This window comes from Bombina bombina, chromosome 6 (assembly GCF_027579735.1).
Source record: "Bombina bombina isolate aBomBom1 chromosome 6, aBomBom1.pri, whole genome shotgun sequence".
Taxonomy (NCBI): Eukaryota; Metazoa; Chordata; class Amphibia; order Anura; family Bombinatoridae; genus Bombina; species Bombina bombina.
In genome coordinates, this window is record NC_069504.1 from 1151379777 (window position 1) to 1151402686 (window position 22910).

General features: G+C 39.5%; 1 protein-coding gene across 3 annotated transcripts in view; it reads right to left on the minus strand.

The window, feature by feature from the left end:
• Positions 1–914: 914 nt before the first annotated feature.
• The window catches only part of LOC128664298 (solute carrier organic anion transporter family member 1C1), a 329411-nt gene continuing 307415 nt past the window's right edge, over positions 915–22910 (minus strand). For all 3 annotated transcript variants that reach the window (XM_053719135.1, XM_053719133.1, XM_053719134.1), the window contains 3 exons: positions 7238–7302; positions 7037–7154; positions 915–1405 (listed from right to left, as the gene is read on the minus strand). In XM_053719135.1, the coding sequence (XP_053575110.1) occupies positions 1189–1405; positions 7037–7154; positions 7238–7302 (400 nt within the window). In that variant the 3' untranslated portion in view covers positions 915–1188. The remainder of the gene's footprint in view (positions 1406–7036; positions 7155–7237; positions 7303–22910) is intronic.

Sequence of the window (22910 nt, forward strand, 5' to 3'; positions counted from 1 at the left end):
GATGGCTGTCACATGATACAGTTATATACACACTGAGGCACCAGTTACTACTGAGCATGTGCATGAGATCACAGTGTATACGTATATGAGTCTGTGATTAACTGATGGCTGTCACATGATACAGTTATATGCACACTGTCTGATGCATCAGTTACTACTGAGCATGTGCATGAGATCACAGTGTATACGTATATGAGTCTGTGATTAGCTGCTGGCTGTCACATGATACAGTTATATGCACACTGTCTGATGCACCAGTTACTACTGAGCATGTGCAAGAGATCACAGTGTATACGTATATATGAGTCTGTGATTAGCTGATGTTTGTCACATGATACAGTTATATACACACTGTCTGATGCACTAGTTACTACTGAGCATGTGATCACAGTGTATACGTATATGAGTCTGTAATTAGCTGATGGCTGTCACATGATACAGTTATATGCACACTGTCTGATGCACCAGTTACTACTGAGTATGTGCAAGAGATCACAGTGTATACGTATATATGAGTCTGTGATTAGCTGATGTCTGTCACATGATACAGTTATATGCACACTGTCTGAGGCACCAGTTACTACTGAGCATGTGCAAGAGATCACTGTGTATACGTATATGAGTCTGTGATTGGCTGATGGCTGTCACATGATACAGTTATATGCACACTGTATGAGGCACCAGCTACTACTGAGCATGTGCAAGAGCTCACTGTGTATACGTGTATGCGTCTGTAATTGGCTGTTGGCTGTCACATGATACACAAGGCCAGGAAATGCAATGTTTTTTTTTACATTAGTCTGAAAAATTATTTTCAGAGTAAGTTATATTGCATTGTCTTTTTATTATGCACTTGTAGGTCCTTTAAGCTAAATCTGGAGGGTGAAAGTAATACATACAGGGACCTGACAATATAGTATTTATAACTTTATTGTATAACGTCTGGGATTCTCACATCATTCTACATAATGAGGATAGGGCAGCAGACACGCTTAATTAAGTCATAACTATTAAATGATCATTGTTACAGTGTCTGAGCCACAGCAATAACTGTACAAATGCCAATTCTGATAATACAGAACTTCAGCAGACAATCAATAATACAACAATATAAACTGACATTTTACATATAATAGCCATATCTTGTCTTAAGCCATTGAGTGACTGTGTAGGTGAGAGATCTCAACGCTACATACACGACTCCTTTTGTATGTCGCAGTTTAAGTGCTGCTCATCCGACGCGCATTTTGTGTAAACGTTTTCATTTGTGAGTTCTTTGCTTTGGTTTTCATTTGAGGATTTGACAATTCCAGTGGGAACTTGTTTTTTCACCATGAAGAGGAAAACGATAGAAAAAATGTATGAAACTGTCCGTATTCCTGCCATCAGACCAAGGAAGGTATTCCTGGATGAGAAACACAGGGATTTACTGCTGTGAATATCTGATGCAGCATACAGGAAAATATCAGCTGCTAACAACGAATGACCAGTCATTAGCAGATTCTAATCTTGCTCATAATTTCATCCTAACAATTATTTGTTCAGACCCCCCCCACATGCTTTTTTACAATACACATATATTTATATTTGCTCTAGATGAGTAAAAGATATTACTGATATAGTGATGTTTATTACAAGCATATTTGCAAATACTTGTGTATTGTAAAAATGCTTCTATTCAAAACTCTAAAAGAGGGTATTATATATATATATATATTTAAAAAAATGCATTCCTAAGTTGAAAAACAAATGCAATTGTCTTTTTTATGCTTATGAGGTCTGTCACTGTTAGCCAATAGAACTGTAGAGATGTTCATATTACCCAGTAAGCCGCCTGTCCCTAGAGATGAATTGCGCCCAGATATGCATGTAAGGTTAGTTTAAACAACATGACTACTAACTGTTGTTATAATGTATTATATATGCAGGAGTCCTATGAATACGAAGTGCTGTTATAATGTAATATATACATAGGAGTCATATCAATGTGTGTGTATAAGTGTGTGTGTAAGTGTGGTATGTGTATGGGAGTGTGGTATGTCTGTGAGTGTGGTATTTGTGTGTGTGTTATGTGTGTGATTGTGGTATGTGTGTGAGTGTAGTGTGTGTGTGTGTGGTATGTGTGTGAGTGTGGTATGTGTGTATGTGGTATGTGTGTATGTGGTATGTGTGTTAGTGTGGTGTGTGTGTGAGTGTGGTGTGTGTGTGTGGTATGTGTGTGAGTGGGGTATGTGTGTGTGCGGTATGTGTGTGTGGTGTGTGTGTGAGTGTGGTGTGTGTGTGGTATTTGTGTGTGTGTGGTATTTGTGTGTGTGTGGTATGTGTGTGTGTGTGGTATTTGTGTGGTATGTGTGTGTGTGTGTGAGTGTGGTATGTGTGTTGGTGTGGTATGTGTGTAAGTGTAGCATGTGTGTGAGTGTGGTATGTTTATGTGTGTGTGTGGTATGTGTGCGTGTGATTGTGGTGTGTTTGTGGTATGTGTGTGTGTGTAATTTGTGTGAGAGTGGTATGTGTATGTGTGAGTTTGGTATGTATGTACTGTATGTGTGTGAGTATGTGTGTGTGAGTGTGGTATGTGTATGTGTGAGTTTGGTATGTATGTACTGTATGTGTGTGAGTATGTGTGTGTGAGTGTATGTGTGAGTGCTGTAAATATGTGTTTGTGTGTGTATAGTATGTGTGTGTGCATGTGTGTGAGTGTGGTATGTGTGTGTGTGAGCGTGGTATATGTGCATGTGTGTGAGTGTGGTATGTGTGTGTGTTTGTGGTATGTTTATATGTGTGGTATGTGTATGTTTGTCTGTGTGGCAGGCATATATGTGTGTGGTTTATGTGTGTGAGTGTGATTTTTTTTTAGTGTGGCATGTGTGAGTGTGTTATGTGTGTGTGTGGTATGTGTGTGTATGGAGTGTGTTGTATGTGTGTGTGTGTGTGAGAGAGTGTGTTATATGTGTGTGAGTGTTGTATGTGTGTTTGTGTGTGAGTGTGGCATGTGCGTGTGTGGTATGTGTGTCTGTGTGTAAGTGTAGCATGTGTGTGTGTGTGGTGTGTATGTATTTGTGAGTTTGTGTGTGCATGTGTGAGGGTGGTATGTGTGTTTTGTGAGCATGTGTCTCTGTGTGTGTGATTATTTGTGTGTGTATGTGTGTTTTTGTGAGCATTTGTGTGTGTGAGCATGTGTGTGAGTGTTTTTGTGAGCATTTTTGTGTGTGAGCATGTGTGTTTATGTGTGTTTTGTGAGCATATGTGTGTGTTTTTGTGTGTATGTGTGTGTGTGTGTTTTTGTGAGCATGTGTGCATGTGTGTTTATGTGAGCATGTGTGTGTGTATGTGTGTTTTTTGTGAGCATGTGTGTCTGTGTGTGAGCATGTGTGTGTGTATGTGTGTTTTTGTGAGCATGTGTGTGTGTATGTGTGTTTTTGTGAGCATGCATGTCTGTGTGTGAACATGTGTGTGTATGTGTGTTTTTGTGAGCATGTGTGTGTATGTGTGTTTTTGTGAGCATGTGTGTGTGTATGTGTGTTTTTGTGAGCATGTGTGTGTGTATGTGTGTTTTTGTGAGCATGTGTGTGTATGTGGTTTTTTGTGAGTATGTGTGTGTTTATGTGTGTTTCTGTGAGCATGTGTGTGTGTATGTGTGTTTTTGTGAGCATGTGTGTGTGTGTGTGTTTTTGTGAGCATGTGTGTATGTGTCTTTTTATGAGCATGTGTGTGTATGTGTGTTTTTGTGAGCATGTGTGTATGTGTGTTTTTATGAGCATGTGTGTATGTGTCTTTTTGTGAGCATGTGTGTTTCTGTGAGCATGTGTGTATGTGTGTTTTTGTGAGCATTTGTGTGTGTGTGTGTATTTTTGTGAGCACGTGTGTGTGTGTATGTGTGTTTTTGTGAGCATTTGTGTGTGTGTGTATTTTTGTGAGCATGTGTGTGTGTGTAATATGTTATGTTCAAAGCGCCTCAGATGGGCAGGGTGTTAATGGAGATGGTGTTATAAAAACAAGTCTAGTTTACAAACATGTCATGAGTGTTTTTGTGAGAATTTTTGTGTGTGAGCATGTGTGTGTATGTGTGTTTTTTGTGAGCATATGTGTGTGTTTTTGTGTGTATGTGTGTGTGTGTTTTTTTGTGAGCATGTGTGTGTTTTTATGAGCATGTGTGCATGTGTGTTTTTGTGAGCATGTGTGTGTGTATTTGTGAGCATGCGTGTCTGTGTGTGAGCATGTGTGTGTGTGTGTGTATGTGTGTTTTTGTGAGTCTTGATAAAGGCCTTGAGAATGCCGAAACGCGTTGACCACAGCTGGTAAGCACTTTTTCAATATTATACACGATCTTATACCATCTACACTATTTGTTTTTCAACCTTCTTTTTAGGACATTGCTCATCAAAAAACAGGAAATTTATTTGGACTTTGCTCCAAACTCCAAAGGGTTCTTATCACTGAGAATAGGATTCTCAGTCTATCCACTGGGAGTGATTTAAAAACCGTTGTCTGGATTCTCACCACCAAGCATCACAAAAGAGGCTCACCAGCAAGAAAATAAGGTCATTTTTAAAATACTGTTTTAAACAGCACAACTATAACTTTTCCTCTTCTTCACCTGGATTAAAGTATAGGACACTAGTCCTTTGGATTACTATCACTGACTATTTTGTTTACTATTTTTTACTATTTTTTATCTCACTATATTTTTAATACATTTAAAAAAAAAAATTTGTCATTTTTTAATTTTATATTATATATTTTTTCACACAATTTAAGTGCAGCACTGTATATTTTTTTTTTAACTATTTTTCACCATATTTTTTACCCGGATTTTTTACTCTGTCTTTATTCAGAAACAAGCTAAACACTTGCAAATTATCCAGCTTAGGGGGCCCATTTATTAAAGGTCTTGCGGACCTGATCCGACAGTGCGGATCAGGTCCGCAAGACCTCGCTGAATGCGGAGAGCAATACGCTCTACGCATTTACCATTGCACCAGCAGCTCACAAGAGCTGCTGGTGCAACGCCGTCCCCTGCTGACTCGCGGACAATCGGCCTCCAGCAGGGAGGTGTCAATCAACCCAATCGTACTCGATCGGGTTGATTTCCAGCGATTCCTGTCCACCTGCTCAGAGCAGGCGGACAGGGTTATGGAGCAGTGGTCTTTAGACCGCTGCTTCATAACTTGTGTTTCTGGCGAGTCTGAAGATTCGCCATAAACACGGGCCCACAAGCTCCGTACGGAGCTTGATAAATGGGCCCCTCGGTCTCCTTTTTACTAATTAGGAGGTCTAACTATAACTACATATAGGTATATATACATGTTTATATATATAGATATATCGTAGACTCAGCGCATCAGAGATTTTATACCGTGCAGTTTTTACTGTATGGATTTAATTTATTTCATCTGTACATTTGTGATCCACATCTAATTGTATAACTGTAATTATTACAGTAATCTTATTTTAATCAACACTTCTACTCACAACCACACGAGTCCAATTTGTATGTGAACCGAACGTTTTACTTATTAAATTTGTTTCATTTTAACTTTAATTGGGAATTGTGCATTGACCTGTTTGTAAACTAGACTTGTTTTTATAACACCATCTCCATTAACACCCGGCCCATCTGAGGCGCTCTGAACATAACGTATTACATTATTCAACCTTCCTTTAGGCGAGCTAGTAAGCCTTTGTTCAGAGCTATAGGTGTCTTGTCTTGTAGCGCGATATCTCACCAACACATGTGTGTGTGTATGTGTGTTTTTGTGAGCATGTGTGTGTGTATGTGTGTTTTTGTGAGCATGTGTGTGTGTATGTGTGTTTTTGTGAGCATGTGTGTGTGTATGTGTGTTTTTGTGAGCATGTGTGTGTATGTGTGTTTTTGTGAGCATGTGTGTGTATGTGTGTTTTTGTGAGCATGTGTGTGTGTATGTGTGTTTTTGTGAGCATGTGTGTGTATGTGTGTTTTTGTGAGCATGTGTGTGTGTATGTGTGTTTTTGTGAGCATGTGTGTGTATGTGTGTTTTTGTGAGCATGTGTGTGTATGTGTGTTTTTGTGAGCATGTGTGTGTATGTGTGTTTCTGTGAACATGTGTGTGTGTGTATGTGTGTTTTTGTGAGCATGTGTGTATGCATGTTTTTTGTGAGCATGTGTGTGTGTATGTGTGTTTCTGTGAGCATGTGTGTGTGTGTATGTGTGTTTTTGTGAGCATGTGTGTATGTGTGTTTTTTGTGAGCATGTGTGTGTGTATGTGTGTTTTTGTGAGCATGTGTGTGTTTTTGTGAGCATGTGTGTTTTTTGTGAGCATGTGTGTGTATGTGTGTTTTTTGTGAGCATGTGTGTGTATGTGTGTTTTTGTGAGCATCTGTGTGTATGTGTGTTTCTGTGAGCATGTGTTTGTATGTGTGTTTTTGTGATCATGTGTGTATGTGTGTGTGTGTTTTTGTGAGCATGTGTGTGTTCGTTTTTGTGAGCATGTGTGTGTGTGTGTGTTTGTGAGCATATGTGTGTGTGTGTTTTTGTGAGCACGTGTGTGTGTGTGTTTTTGTGAGCATGTGTGTGTGTGTTTTTGTGAGCATGTGTGTGTGTGTTTTTGTGAGCATGTTTGTGTGTGTCTTTTTGTGAGCATGTGTGTGTGTATGTGTGTTTTTGTGAGCATGTGTGTCTGTGTGTGAGCATGTGTGTGTGTATGTGTGTTTTTGTGAGCATGTGTGTGTGTATGTGTGTTTTTGTGAGCATGCATGTCTGTGTGTGAACATGTGTGTGTATGTGTGTTTTTGTGAGCATGTGTGTGTGTGTGTGTTTTTGTGAGCATGTGTGTGTGTGTTTTTGTGAGCATGTGTGTGTGTGTCTTTTTGTGAGCATGTGTGTGTGTGTTTTTGTGAGCATGTGTGTGTGTGTGTGTGTGTTTGTGAGCATGTGTGTGTGCGTTTTTGTGAGCATGTGTGTGTGCGTTTTTGTGAGCATGTGTGTGTGTGTGTGTGTTTGTGAGCATGTGTGTGTGCGTTTTTGTGAGCATGTGTGGTGGCCCTTTTACCATCTCACCTGAAAGCGTTATTGTTGTACATTCTACACGCTCCTCGTCCTCCACACAATCGTGTCCCCCATTTAAAACATGTTTTATCTATAAGAGCTCCAAAGTAAGTAGGTGCTGGGATTCCAGCTGAAAAAAATCAAAGGGAAAATGTCAGAGCCTGAGCAAAAGATGGGGATGTTTATAAAATGAGAAATGACTTTGTATCTTACCTAGTGCTCTTATAAGTAACATGTAAACACCCACAGCAAGCGCCTTTATCTCAGGTGTAACCGTCCTATAAAACAGACATAGCACAGTAACATGTGATTAACAACACATTTAGTAAAATACAACACATCAGTGTATTGTAATCACCCCAGCATAAATAGCATGACATAGCCCACCAACCCATATATCAATGCCCACCAACTGATATAACATATTGTCTAATGCCCACCAATCAATATATATAATATTGTCTAATGCCCACCAATCGATATATATCATATTGTCTAATGCCCACCAATCGATATATATAATATTGTCCAATGTCCACCAACCGATATATCATATTGTCTAATTCCCACCAACCCATATATCACATTGTCCAATGCCCACTAATCCATATATCGAATTGCCTAATGACCACCAACCTATATATCATATTGTCCAATGCCCACCAGCCAATATATCATATTGTCTAATGCCCACCAACATATATATCACATTGTCCAATGCCCACTAATTCATATATCATATTGCCTAATGTCCAACAACCCATATATAGTATTGCCTAATTTCCACCAACCCATATATAATATTGTCTAATGCCCACCAAACCATATATCACATTGCCCAATGCAAACGAACTGATATATCATATTGTCTAATGCCCACAAACCCATATATCATATTGCCCAATGCCCACCAACCCCTATATCATATTGTCTAATGCCCACCAACCCATATATCATATTGTCTAATGCCAACCAACCCATATATCATATTGCCCAATGCAAACCAACTGATATATCATATTGTCTAATGCCCACAAACCGATATATCATATTGCCCAATGCCCACCAACCCCTATATCATATTGTCTAATGCCCACCAACCCATATATCATATTGTCTAATGCCAACCAACCCATATATCATATTGCCCAATGCCCACCAACCCAAATGTCATATTGCCTACTGCCCAATAACCCATACTACTATAATATGATAGAATATCACTATAAATATTATCTTAGCAACGTATTCAAATGTGTTAAATATATGCTAGGTTACAATAGTCATTTAATTATACCTCAGTAGTAACCTTCAAATGTGTTATATATATTTACGTAACAATAATTCTAACTAAAATGTAATCTTTAATCCTTAGTTCTGAACAGTTATCTTTACAGACACATTGAATTATATTTAATATTAATTAGACCAAGGGTAGTAAGTATACTGGTGTTTTTGTATTTTATTGTCATAAGTTATTTGTAGTTATTGTGATATATTTTAGAATTTTTTTTTATTGTGGCTAAATAGTTATTTCAGGCTAGACTAATTGGTTGTATTGTGTAACAGTTGCTGGTGGTTTAATTGAAGTTATATAGAAACCATTTGTGGGCTAAATAGTTTAATTATACTTTTCTGAAAGTTCTCTTAGATTTATTGAGATTTAGTAAGATTTGTGTGAAGTATCTTATTATATTGTTAACTAAGCACTGTTAAGTTAGTAGTCCATATTTTGGCATTGGACTGTGTGTTGTTGGCTAATTACAAATCGTTCTGGTATAAATCCTGTGTGATATTTAATAAGCAATTCATTTTGAGTAAGGTTAATTTATAGAAATATTTCTTTCATAGCTTGCTTGGTATAGTAGTAACCTTCAAATGTGTTATATATATTTACGTAACAATAATTCTAACTAAAATGTAATCTTTAATCCTTAGTTCTGAACAGTTATCTTTACAGACACATTGAATTATATTTAATATTAATTAGACCAAGGGTAGTAAGTATACTGGTGTTTTTGTATTTTATTGTCATAAGTTATTTGTAGTTATTGTGATATATTTTAGAATTTTTTTTTATTGTGGCTAAATAGTTATTTCAGGCTAGACTAATTGGTTGTATTGTGTAACAGTTGCTGGTGGTTTAATTGAAGTTATATAGAACCATTTGTGGGCTAAATAGTTTAATTATACTTTTCTGAAAGTTCTCTTAGATTTATTGAGATTTAGTAAGATTTGTGTGAAGTATCTTATTATATTGTTAACTAAGCACTGTTAAGTTAGTAGTCCATATTTTGGCATTGGACTGTGTGTTGTTGGCTAATTACAAATCGTTCTGGTATAAATCCTGTGTGATATTTAATAAGCAATTCATTTTGAGTAAGGTTAATTTATAGAAATATTTCTTTCATAGCTTGCTTGGTATAGAAAATTGTAACAACATAGATATATATAAATGATTCATAATATATTTTCTACATAAATATAATCATTGTGTTTTAATAAGGATTAACTGATCAGAACTTTGGGAATATTGTTACGTAAATATATAATACGTTAGAGGTTACTACTATAATAGAGTATAATTAATATTGTAACCTAGGTTATATCTAACACGTTGGATTACATCGCTGAGATAATATTTATGGTAATATCATAGTAGATATAATAGTATCTACATACTGTAATTGGAGGCACTGCTGAGATAATATTTATAGTGATATTCTAACATATAATAATAGTATCAACATAATTTAGTCTGTAATGACAAAAGGACCCTTCCATGATGGAAGAAATTTCTTCTCCTTAACCTGATCTCTTCCAAAGTTATAAAAATAAACCTTATCATTAATTTCATATTCCATTTTGGAAGTTTTGAGATCATAATAGGTTTTAGCGGCAGTTGCGGCCTTCTCTATGTTTCTTTGAGCAAATGCAAAAGCATATTGTAGACACTTCCTTAAGTTTTCCACTTATTGATGGGTAGTAGCAGCATTTATTAAGATCTGGTCTGATGTGCGGTACAGTAAATGTTGAGGTAGAAACATTCTTCTAGCAGTCATCAATTCAAAAGTTGACATCTTAGTAGCACTACTTGGAGTTGCTCTTAATGCCATTAGGACTAAAGGTAATTTTACATCCCAGTCTTTACCTGTTTCACTCACAAACGTTTTTAGGATTTTCACAATGGACTGGTTGTAACGTTCTACACCATCACTAGAGGCAGCTCTATAGGCAATATATAGCTTTCTTTTAACCCCTAGTATTTTCCACATCTTGGTCATCACTTCACTAGTAAAGTGGGTTCCCCGATCGAATTCGATTCACTGGGGTAAACCAAATTTGGAAAAACTTGGTGGATGAGCAATGCTGCGCATGTTTCAGCACTATTATTAGGTGCACTGATGCACTCTACCAATTTAGTGAACAGGCATGTTACTGTCAACATGTATCTGTTACCTCTTGATGACCTAGTTACTGGACCAATAAAATAAATTTTTATATCTGACCATGGCATTACCATACCCTTTTTCTGCAATGGCGCTCTATGCGTTAGCGCAGTGGGTTGGAATTGTGGACAGATTAAACACCCTTGACAGTATGTTTGAACATCCTTCAACATATGTGGCCAAAAGGCATAGTGACACAATATTTCATATGTTAATTTGGCACCACGATGACCAGATGTGGGAGCATCTTGGGAATGTTGAAGCATGAGACACCTGAACTGGGTAGGTACCACCCATTGCTGGATATCAGTTTTGGAGGTTCTAATTAACAAAACCGTCCTGTAATTTGAATTGTGATTTGGACTTCATTAAGATTCTAAGATCTTCCTTGCCAACACAGTCATCTTTTGAGATGGAGTTGTTTTTAGAATCTTCTATGTGTTTATAGAAGATACCTATAATGGGGTCTTCTCTTTGACTAGTGATCAGGTCTTCACCAGGAGAATCCTGATTCCATTGTACCAGGTTAGGCTCATTTTTTTGTTTAGCCTGGTTTCTGGTAATAGCCTCTACCTAAATTGCACCCATTAAGTGGTCAATATTAAGGAGCTCTCCACTTATGGCTCCTTGTTTGGCTAATGAATCCGCAAGATCATTGCCTTCCTTATCTGGACCTTAAATTCTGGAATGACTCTTGGTCTTTTTCCAGTGTATGCTTAAACCATTGGACACCACTAATTCATAAATTTCACAGAACAACTTACCATGTTTGACAGCAGTTAGTTCTGCAACTTGACTGGATCTTGGTCCAATGTTGAAACCTACAGAAATATTTGGGAATCCATTTTCCCCAAGTTATACCAATGCCAGCGACTAATCTGCGCTCATTATCAATAGTGATGTCACAAATTGTTCGTCGGCGAATAGTTCCCAGCGAACATAGCATGTGCAATGTTCGATCCGCCCCCTATTCGTCATCATTGAGTAAACTTTGACCCTGTATCTCACAGTCTGCAGACAAATTCCAGCCAATCAGCAGCAGACCCTCCCTCCCAGACCCTCCCAGCTCCTGGAAAGCAGCCATTTTAGATTCATTCGGAAGCTGCTTTCTTAGTGAGAGGAGGGACAGTGTAGCTGTTGCTGATTTAATAGGGAAATTGATAGCTAGGCTAGTGTATTCAGTGTCCACTACAGTCCTGAAGAACTCATCTGATCTCTGCTGTAAGGACAGCACCCCAAAAAGCCCTTTTTAGGGCTGCTTTTTTTTCCCTGTGTAATCTAATTCCAGTTGCCTGCCTGCCAGCGTGTGTGCCAGGCTCACAGCGTATACTGTGCCCACTTGCCCGTTGCCACCACTCATATCTGGTGTAACATTAGTGTAAATTTAAAAAAAAAAACTTTTTTGACTGTGAAACATCAGTCTGCTAGTGTAATCTAATTGCAGTTGCCTGCCTGCCAGTGTGCGTGCCAGGCCCACTTGCCCACAGTGCCACCACTCATATCTGTTGTAACAGTAGTGTAAATTTAAAATAAAAAAACTTTTTTGACTGTTAAACATCAGTCTGCTAGTGTAATCTAATTGCAGTTGCCTGCCTGCCTGCCAGCGTGTGTTCCAGGCCCCACTTGCCCACAGTGCCACCACTCATATCTGTTGTAACAGTAGTGTAAATTTAAAAAAAAAAAACTTTTTTGACTGTGAAACATCAGTCTGCTAGTGTAATCTAATTGCAGTTGCCTGCCTGCCAGCGTGTGTGCTAGGCCCACTTGTCCACAGTGCCACCACTCATATCTGTTATAACAGTAGTGTAAATGTAAAAAAAAAAACTTTTTTGACTGTTAAACATCAGTCTGCTAGTGTAATCAAATTGCAGTTGCCTGCCTGCCAGCGTGTGTGCCAGGCCCCCTTGCCCACAGTGCCACCACTCATATCTGTTGTAACAGTAGTGTAAATTTAAAAAAAATAACTTTTTTGACTGTGAAACATCAGTCTGCTAGTGTAATCTAATTGCAGTTGCCTGCCTGCCAGCGTGTGTGCCAGGCCCACTTGCCCCACAGTGCCACCACTCATATCTGTTGTAACAGTAGTGTAAATTTAAATTTTTTTTTTTTTTGACTGTTAAACATCAGTCTGCTAGTGTAATCTAATTGCAGTTGCCTGCCTGCCAGCGTATGTGCTAGGCCCACTTGCCCACAGTGCCACCACTCATATCTGTTGTAACAGTAGTGTAAATGTAAAAAAAAAAAAACTTTTTTGACTGTTAAACATCAGTCTGCTAGTGTAATCTAATTGCAGTTGCCTGCCTGCCAGCGTGTGTGCCAGGCCCACTTGCCCACAGTGCCACCACTCATATCTGTTTGTAACAGTAGTGTAAATTTAAAAAAAAAACTTTTTTGACTGTTAAACATCATTCTGCTAGTGTAATCTAATTGCAGTTGCCTGCCCTGCCAGCGTGTGTGCCAGGCCCACTTGCCCACAGTGCCACCACTCATATATGTTGTAACAGTAGTGTAAATTTAAAAAAAAACTTTTTTGACTGTTAAACATCAGTCTGCTAGTGTAATCTAATTGCAGTTGCCTGCCTGCCTGCCAGCGTGTGTGCCAGGCCCACTTGCCCACAGTGCCACCACTCATATCTGTTGTAACAGTAGTGTAAATTTAAAAAAAAAAAACTTTTTTGACTGTGAAACATCAGTCTGCTAGTGTAATCTAATTGCAGTTGCCTGCCTGCCAGCGAGTGTGTCAGGCCCACTTGCCCACCAGTGCCACCACTCATATCTGTTGTAAACAGTAGTGTAAATTTTTTTTTAAATTTTTTTGACTGTTAAACATCAGTCTGCTAGTGTAATCTAATTGCAGTTGCCTGCCTGCCAGCGTGTGTGCCAGGCCCACTTGCCCACAGTGCCACCACTCATATCTGTTGTAACAGTAGTGTAAATTTTTAAAAAAACTTTTTGACTGTTTATCATCAGTCTGCTAGTGTTATCTAATTGCAGTTGCCTGCCTGCCAGCGTGTGTGCCAGGCCCACTTGCCCACAGTGCCACCACTCATATCTGTTGTAACAGTAGTGTAAATTTAAAAAAACCCCACTTTTTTGACTGTTAAACATCAGTCTGCTAGTGTAATCTAATTGCAGTTGCTGCCAGCGTGTGTGCCAGGCCCACTTGCCCACAGTGCCACCACTCATATCTGTTGTAACAGTAGTGTAAATTAAAAAAAAAAACTTTTTTGACTGTTAAACATCAGTCTGCTAGTGTAATCTAATTGCAGTTGCCTTCCTGCCAGCGTGTGTGTCAGGCCCACTTGCCCCCAGTGCCACCACTCATATCTGTTGTTACAGTAGTGTCAATTTTAGGGGAGTAACAGGTATTAAACTGATCAGAATAGTGCTACTTAACACACCACTCATATCTGGTGGCACAGTAGATTGCACGCGCAGTGCCCCAAATTTGAAGTAGGAGGAACGACTAAGCATCTTTTTCCATCTCCCGGTTCCTAAAATCCATGCCATATACAGGTCCCCTGGTGCCGCAACTGCCTCTGGGAACCTTACCACGGGTCCCAGACCGCACGTCTTGTAATTCTCTGTCTGGGAAATTATATATCTATCAAATCTATCTATTTATCTATCAAATCTATCTAACTATCTATCGTATCTATCAAATGTATATTGCATCTATTGATCTATCTAATCTATGTATCTATCTAGCAAATCTATCTTGTGGCCGGACTGTTTTGTGACAGCCACTTGTGTTTCGGCCAAATGTCCGTCAGCCAAATGTCCGTCGGCTAAAAGTCCGGCCACGATTGCACGTGCAGTGCCCCAAATTTGAAGTAGGAGGACCGACCAAGCATCTTTTTCCATCTCCCGGTTCCTAAAATCCATGCCATATACACCTCCCCCGATAGGGGGAGTAACAGGTATTAAACTGATCAGAATAGTACTACTTAACACACCACTCATATCTGGTGGCACAGTAGATTGCACGCGCAGTGCCCCAAATTTGAAGTAGGAGGACCGACCAAGCATCTTTTTCCATCTCCCGGTTCCTAAAATCCATGCCATATACACGTCCCCTGGCGCCGCAACTGCCTCTGGGAACCTTACCATGGGTCCCAGACCGCACGTCTTGTAATTCTCTGTCTGGGAAATTATATATCTATCAAATCTATCTATTTATCTATCAAATCTATCTATTTATCTATCTATCTATCGTATCTATCAAATGTATATTGCATCTATTGATCTATCTATCTAATCTATGTATCTATGTATCTATCAATTCTATCTATCTCGTGGTTGTGCAAATGGACTGTTTGCGGTTGCTTGCGGTGCGTTAAACGGGGAGTTTGGTCTGTCACTGTGAAGCGGGCGTAACCCTTACACTACCTGATCGATACAACATCATACCTGATGTTTTAAAGCACGTTATTCCAAACAATTTAGGAATGTTAGGTGATTTATGCCCTTTATGGATTAAAACCAGACTCTGCATCAACTATGTAATTTTCCGTGGGAGTTTTGCCATGGATCCCCCTCTGGCATGCCACAGTCCAGGTGTTAGTCCCCTTGAAACAACTTTTCCATCACTATTGTGGCCAGAAAGAGTCCCTGTGGGTTTTAAAATTCGCCTGCCTATTGAAGTCAATGGCGGTTCGCCCGGTTCGCCCATTCGCGAACAGTTGCGGAAGCTCGAGTCCGCCGTTTGCAAACGGAAAATTTTCAGTTCGCGACATCACTAATTATCAATAGTGGCATGGTAAGAACAACCATCAACATATATCCAAGGTAAGGTTCGACAATGGTCCTCATTGTATATTTTATATGGGGAAAGCAATTGTTCCTCTAGGAAATCATCTTCTAATAACTCTACCCCATGATCCTTAGCAGTACATTCATGGAGCTCAGCAAGTCCCTGTGCGACTGGATTCTTTTCTCTTGTTAAGTGTATCCAGTCCACGGATCATCCATTACTTGTGGGATATTCTCCTTCCCAACAGGAAGTTGCAAGAGGATCACCCACAGCAGAGCTGCTATATAGCTCCTCCCCTCACTGCCATATCCAGTCATTCTCTTTCAACTCTCAACAAAGATGGACGTAGTAAGAGGAGAGTGGTGTATTATAGTTAGTTTTTTAACTTCAATCAAAAGTTTGTTATTTTTAAATGGTACCGGAGTGTACTGTTTCATCTCAGGCAGCATTAGAAGAAGAATCTGCCTGTGATTTCTATGATCTTAGCAGAAGTAAACTAAGATCCATTGCTGTTCTCACATATTCTGAGGAGTGAGGTAACTTCAGAGGGGGAATAGCGTGCAGGTTTTCCTGTAAAACAAAACAGTATCCATTAAAACGTCCCAGTGTAGGTAGAAAAAATCAAACTTGGTTCCAGTTCCATATATAAAAGGCAAATTTTATTGAAATGATTCAGGATAAAACATGTAGATAACTCTCAGCAAGAGAGACAAGTAGAAAGGTCTGACCGGTTTCGGCCCAGTGTGGCCGTAGTCATAGACAGTAACAGGTATTCAGGGAGTGCACCCTATATACCTGTTGACCACTCCCCAAATGGGAGTGGTAACAATCTAACATGAATTGTTAAAATTAAAAACACCTTGTACCTCATAACTAAACTGGGATGGAGAATATATACAAAAGATACAAAATATATATATATTTTTGCAAAAGCAATTGGAAACATATATATATATATATATATATATACACAGTAAGAAAGCTTAGGAAGAATACATAGATATGTCAACAATGGGCATATACTTAACTATTACCCCTAGGATAAAAAACATATATTTAATAAATGGATAGATAAATCAGGGAGAAAACTTTCCAATCATTTTTTCTCATAATTTTTTCTACATTTATTCTCACACTATTTATTTCCTTTTCCTTCCTTCCCTCTTCCAAGGTTATAAACCACCAGTTAAGTTTAATATTTAATAGATTCCAGAAGGAAACTGGCTAGGTGGTAGCTAAGAGGAAGTTATAATCGGCTGTGTTACATTTAGGGTATCAAGGCAGATATAATACATGACAAATTAATTGAATACAAACTCTTGTTCAAAGGTGTAAATGTACAAAGTACAAAATACAAAATACACTATTGTTACCCAGCAGATGAACAAGAACTGTAAAAAACATAAAGTCAAGTGAACATTTAGTTATATTACCTTATACTCTAGCCAAATTATATATAAAAAAAAAAAAAAAAAAAAAAAAAAGGGGGTCATTAGTTATTAGGAGAATAATTTATTTAGAGTGGTTTTTCTTGGGTAGTTTATTGATATAGCCATAGTGGTACCATAGTGCCCATAGAGTGGTGGATGTCAGAGAGACTATGTTAGAAAAGGATTATATTATCCAGTATTTGGTGCTAGCCAAATCTATCTGTGCCAATAATTTATAATGTCGAATTCTGAATTGAAACCCTCAGGTACCAGACTAGCGAGCCTGTGTATCCAGTAAATCTCTTGCCTGGAAAGGATATGAAATAAATCACCTCCCCTTGGTGGTCTGGATACTGACTCGATAGCCCGCCACCTGAAGGTTCCAACAATCTCCCATGTGTACCTCCAAGAAATGTTTAGATAGAGCAGAAACAGCCCTTTCTTGGGAGACATAGGAGAGATGCTCCCTGATCCGCTTACCCACAGGCCTGGTGGTTTCTGCCTACGTATTGTTTTTTGCACTGGGTGCATTCAATCAAGTAAATGACATATCTACTGCCACACTTGATGCAACCCCTAATGTCAAAAACCTCCAACGTTTTGGTTGAGGAAAAGGTCTTTGAAACAACCATGTGATCACATGATTTGCATGTTTTTTTACCACACTTGTATGTTCCCTTGACCTTTAACCATGAGCTGCCACTATCCTGCTGGAGGCAACATACTGGGGAGACAAAATGTTGCCCAGGGTCATGTTACGTTTATAGATGAAATTACATCCATCCCTCCATAATCTGTCTCAAAACTGTGTCGCCTCGAAGTATTGGCAAGTTCCTTTCAATAACTTTGCAGACCTTATCAAATTGATTTTGAGAAAGCTGTAACCAAAGTAGGTTTGATTCTGTTGGGAATTATCATCCTTAAATCTGTTATCTCTTACCCTCCCTTGGTTACAACTCATGTCCATTGCAGATACTTCCATGGAAGGTCTTATTAACCAATTTTTGGAGTAACCTCTTTCTCTTAATCTCACTTTCAATCCTCACTCTCTCTCAGGAAATCCTCTCTCCGGCGAGCAGTTTCTTTTTATCCGCATGAATTGGCCTTTTTACTATACCTTTGAAAACATGCCTAGGATGACTGCTCCTGGCGTGTAACAATGTATTCCCCGGAGATAGGTTTCCTGTAGAGAGAAGAGGAAACCCTTCCAGTATCACCATTGGATCTGAGGGTAACATCCAAGTAATTTATACTGGTCTGGTTCCACTCAAAGGTGAACCGTAGACCAACACTGTTGACATTGAGTATATCACAACCAAATTATCATGTTGATCTTTGCTGCCTGACCAAATGACCAGCAGGTCATCAATATAGCGCAGATATTTTACGATATGCTGGGTCTGGTTTCTATTACCCCCAAAAGACGTGGAACCGCTCCCTCACACCACCCCATAAACAGGTTGGCGTAGGAGGGGGCAAACTTTGCCCCCATGGCTGTTCCACAGTCTCTGGAGGTAAAATTTACTCCTGAACATGAAGAAATTATGCCGGAGTAGAAAATTAACCACTCTCAGCACATATGCTCCATGTTCAGGAGAAAGGTCAGTCTCTTTGTTCGAGAAAGAACAAAACAGCTTTCAGACCATATTCGTGTGGTATGGAGGAGTACAGGGGACACCACATCAATGGTTGCCCATACTGTACCCCTCTTCCCAAACGACATCCTCAAGTCTGGAGAGCACATGTGTAGTGTCCTTCACAAAACTGGGGGCAGTTTACAAACTAGTGGTTGTAGGAATTGGTCCACCCACTTGGACAAAGGTTCCAAAAGGGAACCCAATTCCTGCCACTATTGGCCTTGCCGCTGTACATCCACCAGGCTCTTATGTACCTTAGGAAGGTGGAGGAAGATGGGCATTACCGGATTATCTACCAATAGACAGTCATATGTCTGATCATCAATAATGCCCATCTCCACCCCCATCATCCAGAAGGTCCTTTAGGGTAGCCTTATACTCAGGTGTAGGATCCCCGAGACAATTCCATGTATGCCTCAGGGTCCTCAAGTTGCCCTCAATGCCTCTTGGATATAGGCACTTGTATCTAGTAGGACAAAACTTCCCCCGGTTATCTGATTGGCGAATTACCACTTCCTTGTTGTTTTGTAATCTGGCGATAGCCTCTTTTTCCAACCTAGACAAATTGGGAGTAATAATCATGTTTTCTGGAATCATCTAGTTTAGTGAGGTCTTCAATAACTCTCTTGTGAAAAACCTCCAGACTTTTACCCCTAGCTTGTAGTGGGTAAAACTTAGACCGGGATTTCAGATTGTGTTGTTTTGTTGCTTATCAATGAAACTTCTGAAGTAGCCTCCTGTGTACCACTCAGGTCCTCTAGATCTACTAGGGCACAGGCATCGTTAAACAGCATATCAGGGGTTGTCCCTCCTCGCCTCACCTGTGTATGTATTTCTTTAGGTATGCTGTCTGGTGATGTTTGAGAAAAATTTCCTTAAAGTAAGGTCCCTAACCATCTTGTTAACATCCAATATGGTCTGGAATAAGTCAAAATCCCTGGAAGGGACAAAATTGAGACCATACCCCAGGACTTTTCTCTCAGCATCTGTAAGTTGATGGGTGGAAAGATAACCACTGTGAAGTCACCTACTGGTATCTGTGCCCCCTGGTGTTCCTGCTTTCCCTCACTGGGTACCTCTGTGACTGAATGGAAGTGTCCTCTTTCATTTGTGTGTAGCCCCTCCCTCCCCCTCTGGGTTGTTTTGGAGCCCACTGAAAAACCTGCATATTGGGGTCCCATATTATTAGTGGCTGTTTCTCTAGTATTTCCAGACTGGGAAAATAGAGAGACCCGCCCCCTTCTGCGACGGCCCCTCCCACCCTTCTTTGGTACAGCTCCCATCATTACTCCCCTTGGGATCCTTTAGGAATACTTCTTGGTCTAGAATTGAATTCTGTATTTTCCAATACTTCAGTTATCTCTCCCTCTGAGCCAGAGCAGCCCTCATCCTCAAAACTAGAGGCAAATCTATCCTCATCTGTCTGCTCAGGCTCAGAATCAGAGAAAACTACCTGTTTTGTTCCAGACACTTTAATTGGCTTATTTTTTTCTTTTTCCTCTTTTCCCAGGTTTACCTTGTGCAATATCCTGACCTATATGTTGAGCCCTAGATCTATTTATATGTGTCTGAGACCAAAACTCTGCCTCTTTGTTTCTTTCCGCCAAATATAGACGGTACCATTGCTATAATCTTTCTGGTCACGTATATATTTAGAGTGTTTAATTTGAGATTAATTAGTTTCTTAGACTCCTCCATAACACTCTTAAGTATGGCATCATATTCAGGGTAAACATTGCACAATTTATACTTGTTCATATCACTCTGTAAAGTTGTTTATCTTATCCTTAACCTCTATCAGCAACAATAATCCTTGTATTCAATCAAGAGAGCTATAAGCTTAAGTGAACAATCCGTTAGGGGCCTGATTCCATCTCTCAATAAACCCAGGGTCCTTTACATCATAGGTGGGAAATTTGTTAATCCTAAGACCCCTGGGGATCATCTTCATACTAATATATTTAGAGAGAATCCATTTGTCCCATTTTAGCTTTTGCTCCTTCTTCTTTAAATTCTCCAAATCATAAAAATAATCTCCTAATAATGTGTTGGGTGTGTCACTTTCAAACACATCTGTTAGTTCCAATACATCCCAGTTTTCTTCATCCATCTCATTGAGAGAGAAGAAAGAGTCTGGCTGTAACATGTTATCCATATTCAAAACTTATCAAAAAGTGCTATGCAGCTACTTTGCCTATTGTACTACTGTACTAGTAAATTATAAGTCCTTATTTTCTCTAGAAACCAAATGAAATCCCAACACATTCTCTGCACGGTATTAACAGCATACATGAACTTTGTAGATAAGAATTCGCTTGACTTGGTACACAAATAAAGTCCTGAATATTTAGGCAGGGGTAGAAATCAAGTAAAAGGAGCAACCGTATTGCTCAAGACAAAGTTTCAGGATAGTATTGTGTGCAAGGAGAGGCTGTCACCCTCGCGACATGTAGTGTTAGGTGTAGAGTGCTAGGATTTACATATATACCGGGTAATTCTCAAGAGGCAGGCAAACCAGGTTGCGGTACAGCGTATTCACTTTACTTACAAAAGTCTCTCAATCAGGGCAAACATGTCATGTGACCTTCCTTTTAGTTCTGATAGGGCTTTGTGAACGTACAGTCTTTTAGCGGTTACTTTGAATGCCAGCCAATATTCCATGAGAAGGGGGGCTCAGCACAAGCAAATAGTGCGCCCACAGAATGGCCCGCTAATAAACTTATGGGAGAAAGTGGTATGACAGATAGTCCTGTAAACATATAATTGTAATGGTAATAATAGCAGCCTGTCAGCTCGAGTACATCAGTAGCGTTAATCAGGCTTGCTTTCAACACACTTCCACACCTCCTTAGTTAAGAGACAAATTTTTGACAGATCAGTTCCATATATCACAGACAAGCCCAAAACGGCATACTCACGGTAGGTACCCAGTTGTGATCTAGTTCCCAGCTGCAGCTCAATCCTCAGCAATCCTCAGCAGTTCAATGCTCACCACGCTATCAACACTACTCAGCCTCTCTCAATGCAACACGCCTTTCTTAGTCAGCTGAAATCATCCGAGTCAGCTGTAATCCGTGCCGGTGAGGACGTGATAGCGGAAGTGGAGCCCCTGTGCTCCACAGAAAATGCAAAACAAAACAGTATCCATTAAACGTCCCAGTGTAGGTAGAAAAAATCAACTTGGTTCCAGTTCCATATATAAAAGGCAAATTTTATTGAAATGATTCAGGATAAAACATGTAGATAACTCTCAGCAAGAGAGACAAGTAGAAAGGTCTGACCGGTTTCGGCCCAGTGTGGCCGTAGTCATAGACAGTAACAGGTATTCAAGGAGTGCACCCTATATACCTGTTGACCACTCCCCAAATGGGAGTGGTAACAATCTAACATGAATTGTTAAAATTAAAAACACCCTTGTACCTCATAACTAACTGGGATTGGAGAATATATACAAAAGATACAAAATATATATATATTTTTGCAAAAGCAATTGGGAAACATATATATATATACATATCCTAGGGGTAATAGTTAAGTATATGCCCATTGTTGAACATATCTATGTATTCTTCCTAAGCTTTCTTACTGTGTAGATATATATATATGTTTCCAATTGCTTTTGCAAAAATATATATATATTTTGTATCTTTTGTAATATATCTCCAATCCCAGTTAGTTATGAGGTACAAGGTGTTTTTAATTTTAACAATTCATGTTAGATTGTTACCACTCCCATTTGGGGGAGTGGTCAACAGGTATATAGGGTGCACTCCCTGAATACCTGTTACTGTCTATGACTACGGCCACACTGGGCCGAAACCGGTCAGACCCTTTCTACTTGTCTCTCTTGCTGAGAGTTATCTACAATGTTTTATCCTGAATCATTTCAATAAAATTTGCCTTTTATATATGGAACTGAGAACCAAAGTTGATTTTTTTCTACCTACACTGGGACGTTTAAATGGATACTGTTTTGTTTTGCATTTTCTGTGGAGCACAGGGCTCCACTTCCGCTCTCCACGTCCCTCACCAGGCACGGGATTACAGCTGACTCGATGATTTCAGCTGACTAAGAAAGGCGTGTTGCATTGAGGAGAGGCTGAGTAGTGTTGATAGCGTGTGAGCATTGAACTGCTGAGGATTGCTGAGGATTGAGCTGCAGCTGGGAACTAGATCACAACTGGGTACCTTACCGTGAGTATGCCGTTTTGGGCTTGTCTGTGATATATGGAACTGATCTGTCAAAATTTGGCTCTTAACTAAGGGAGTGTGGAAGGTGTGTTGAAAGCAAGCCTGATTAACGCTACTGATGTTACTCGAGCTGACAGGCTGCTATTATTACCATTACAATTATATGTTTACAGGCCTATCTGTCATACCACTTTCTCCCAAAAGTTTATTAGCGGGCCATTCTGTGGGCGCACTATTTGCTTGTGCTGAGCCCCCCTTCTCATGGAATATTGGCTGGCATTCAAAGTAAGCCTCTAAAAGACTGTACGTTCACAAAGCCCTATCAGAACTAAAAGAAGGTTCACATGACATGTTTGCCCTGATTGAGAGGACTTTTGTAAGTAAAAGTGAATACGCTGTACCGCAACCTGGTTTGCCTGCCTCTTG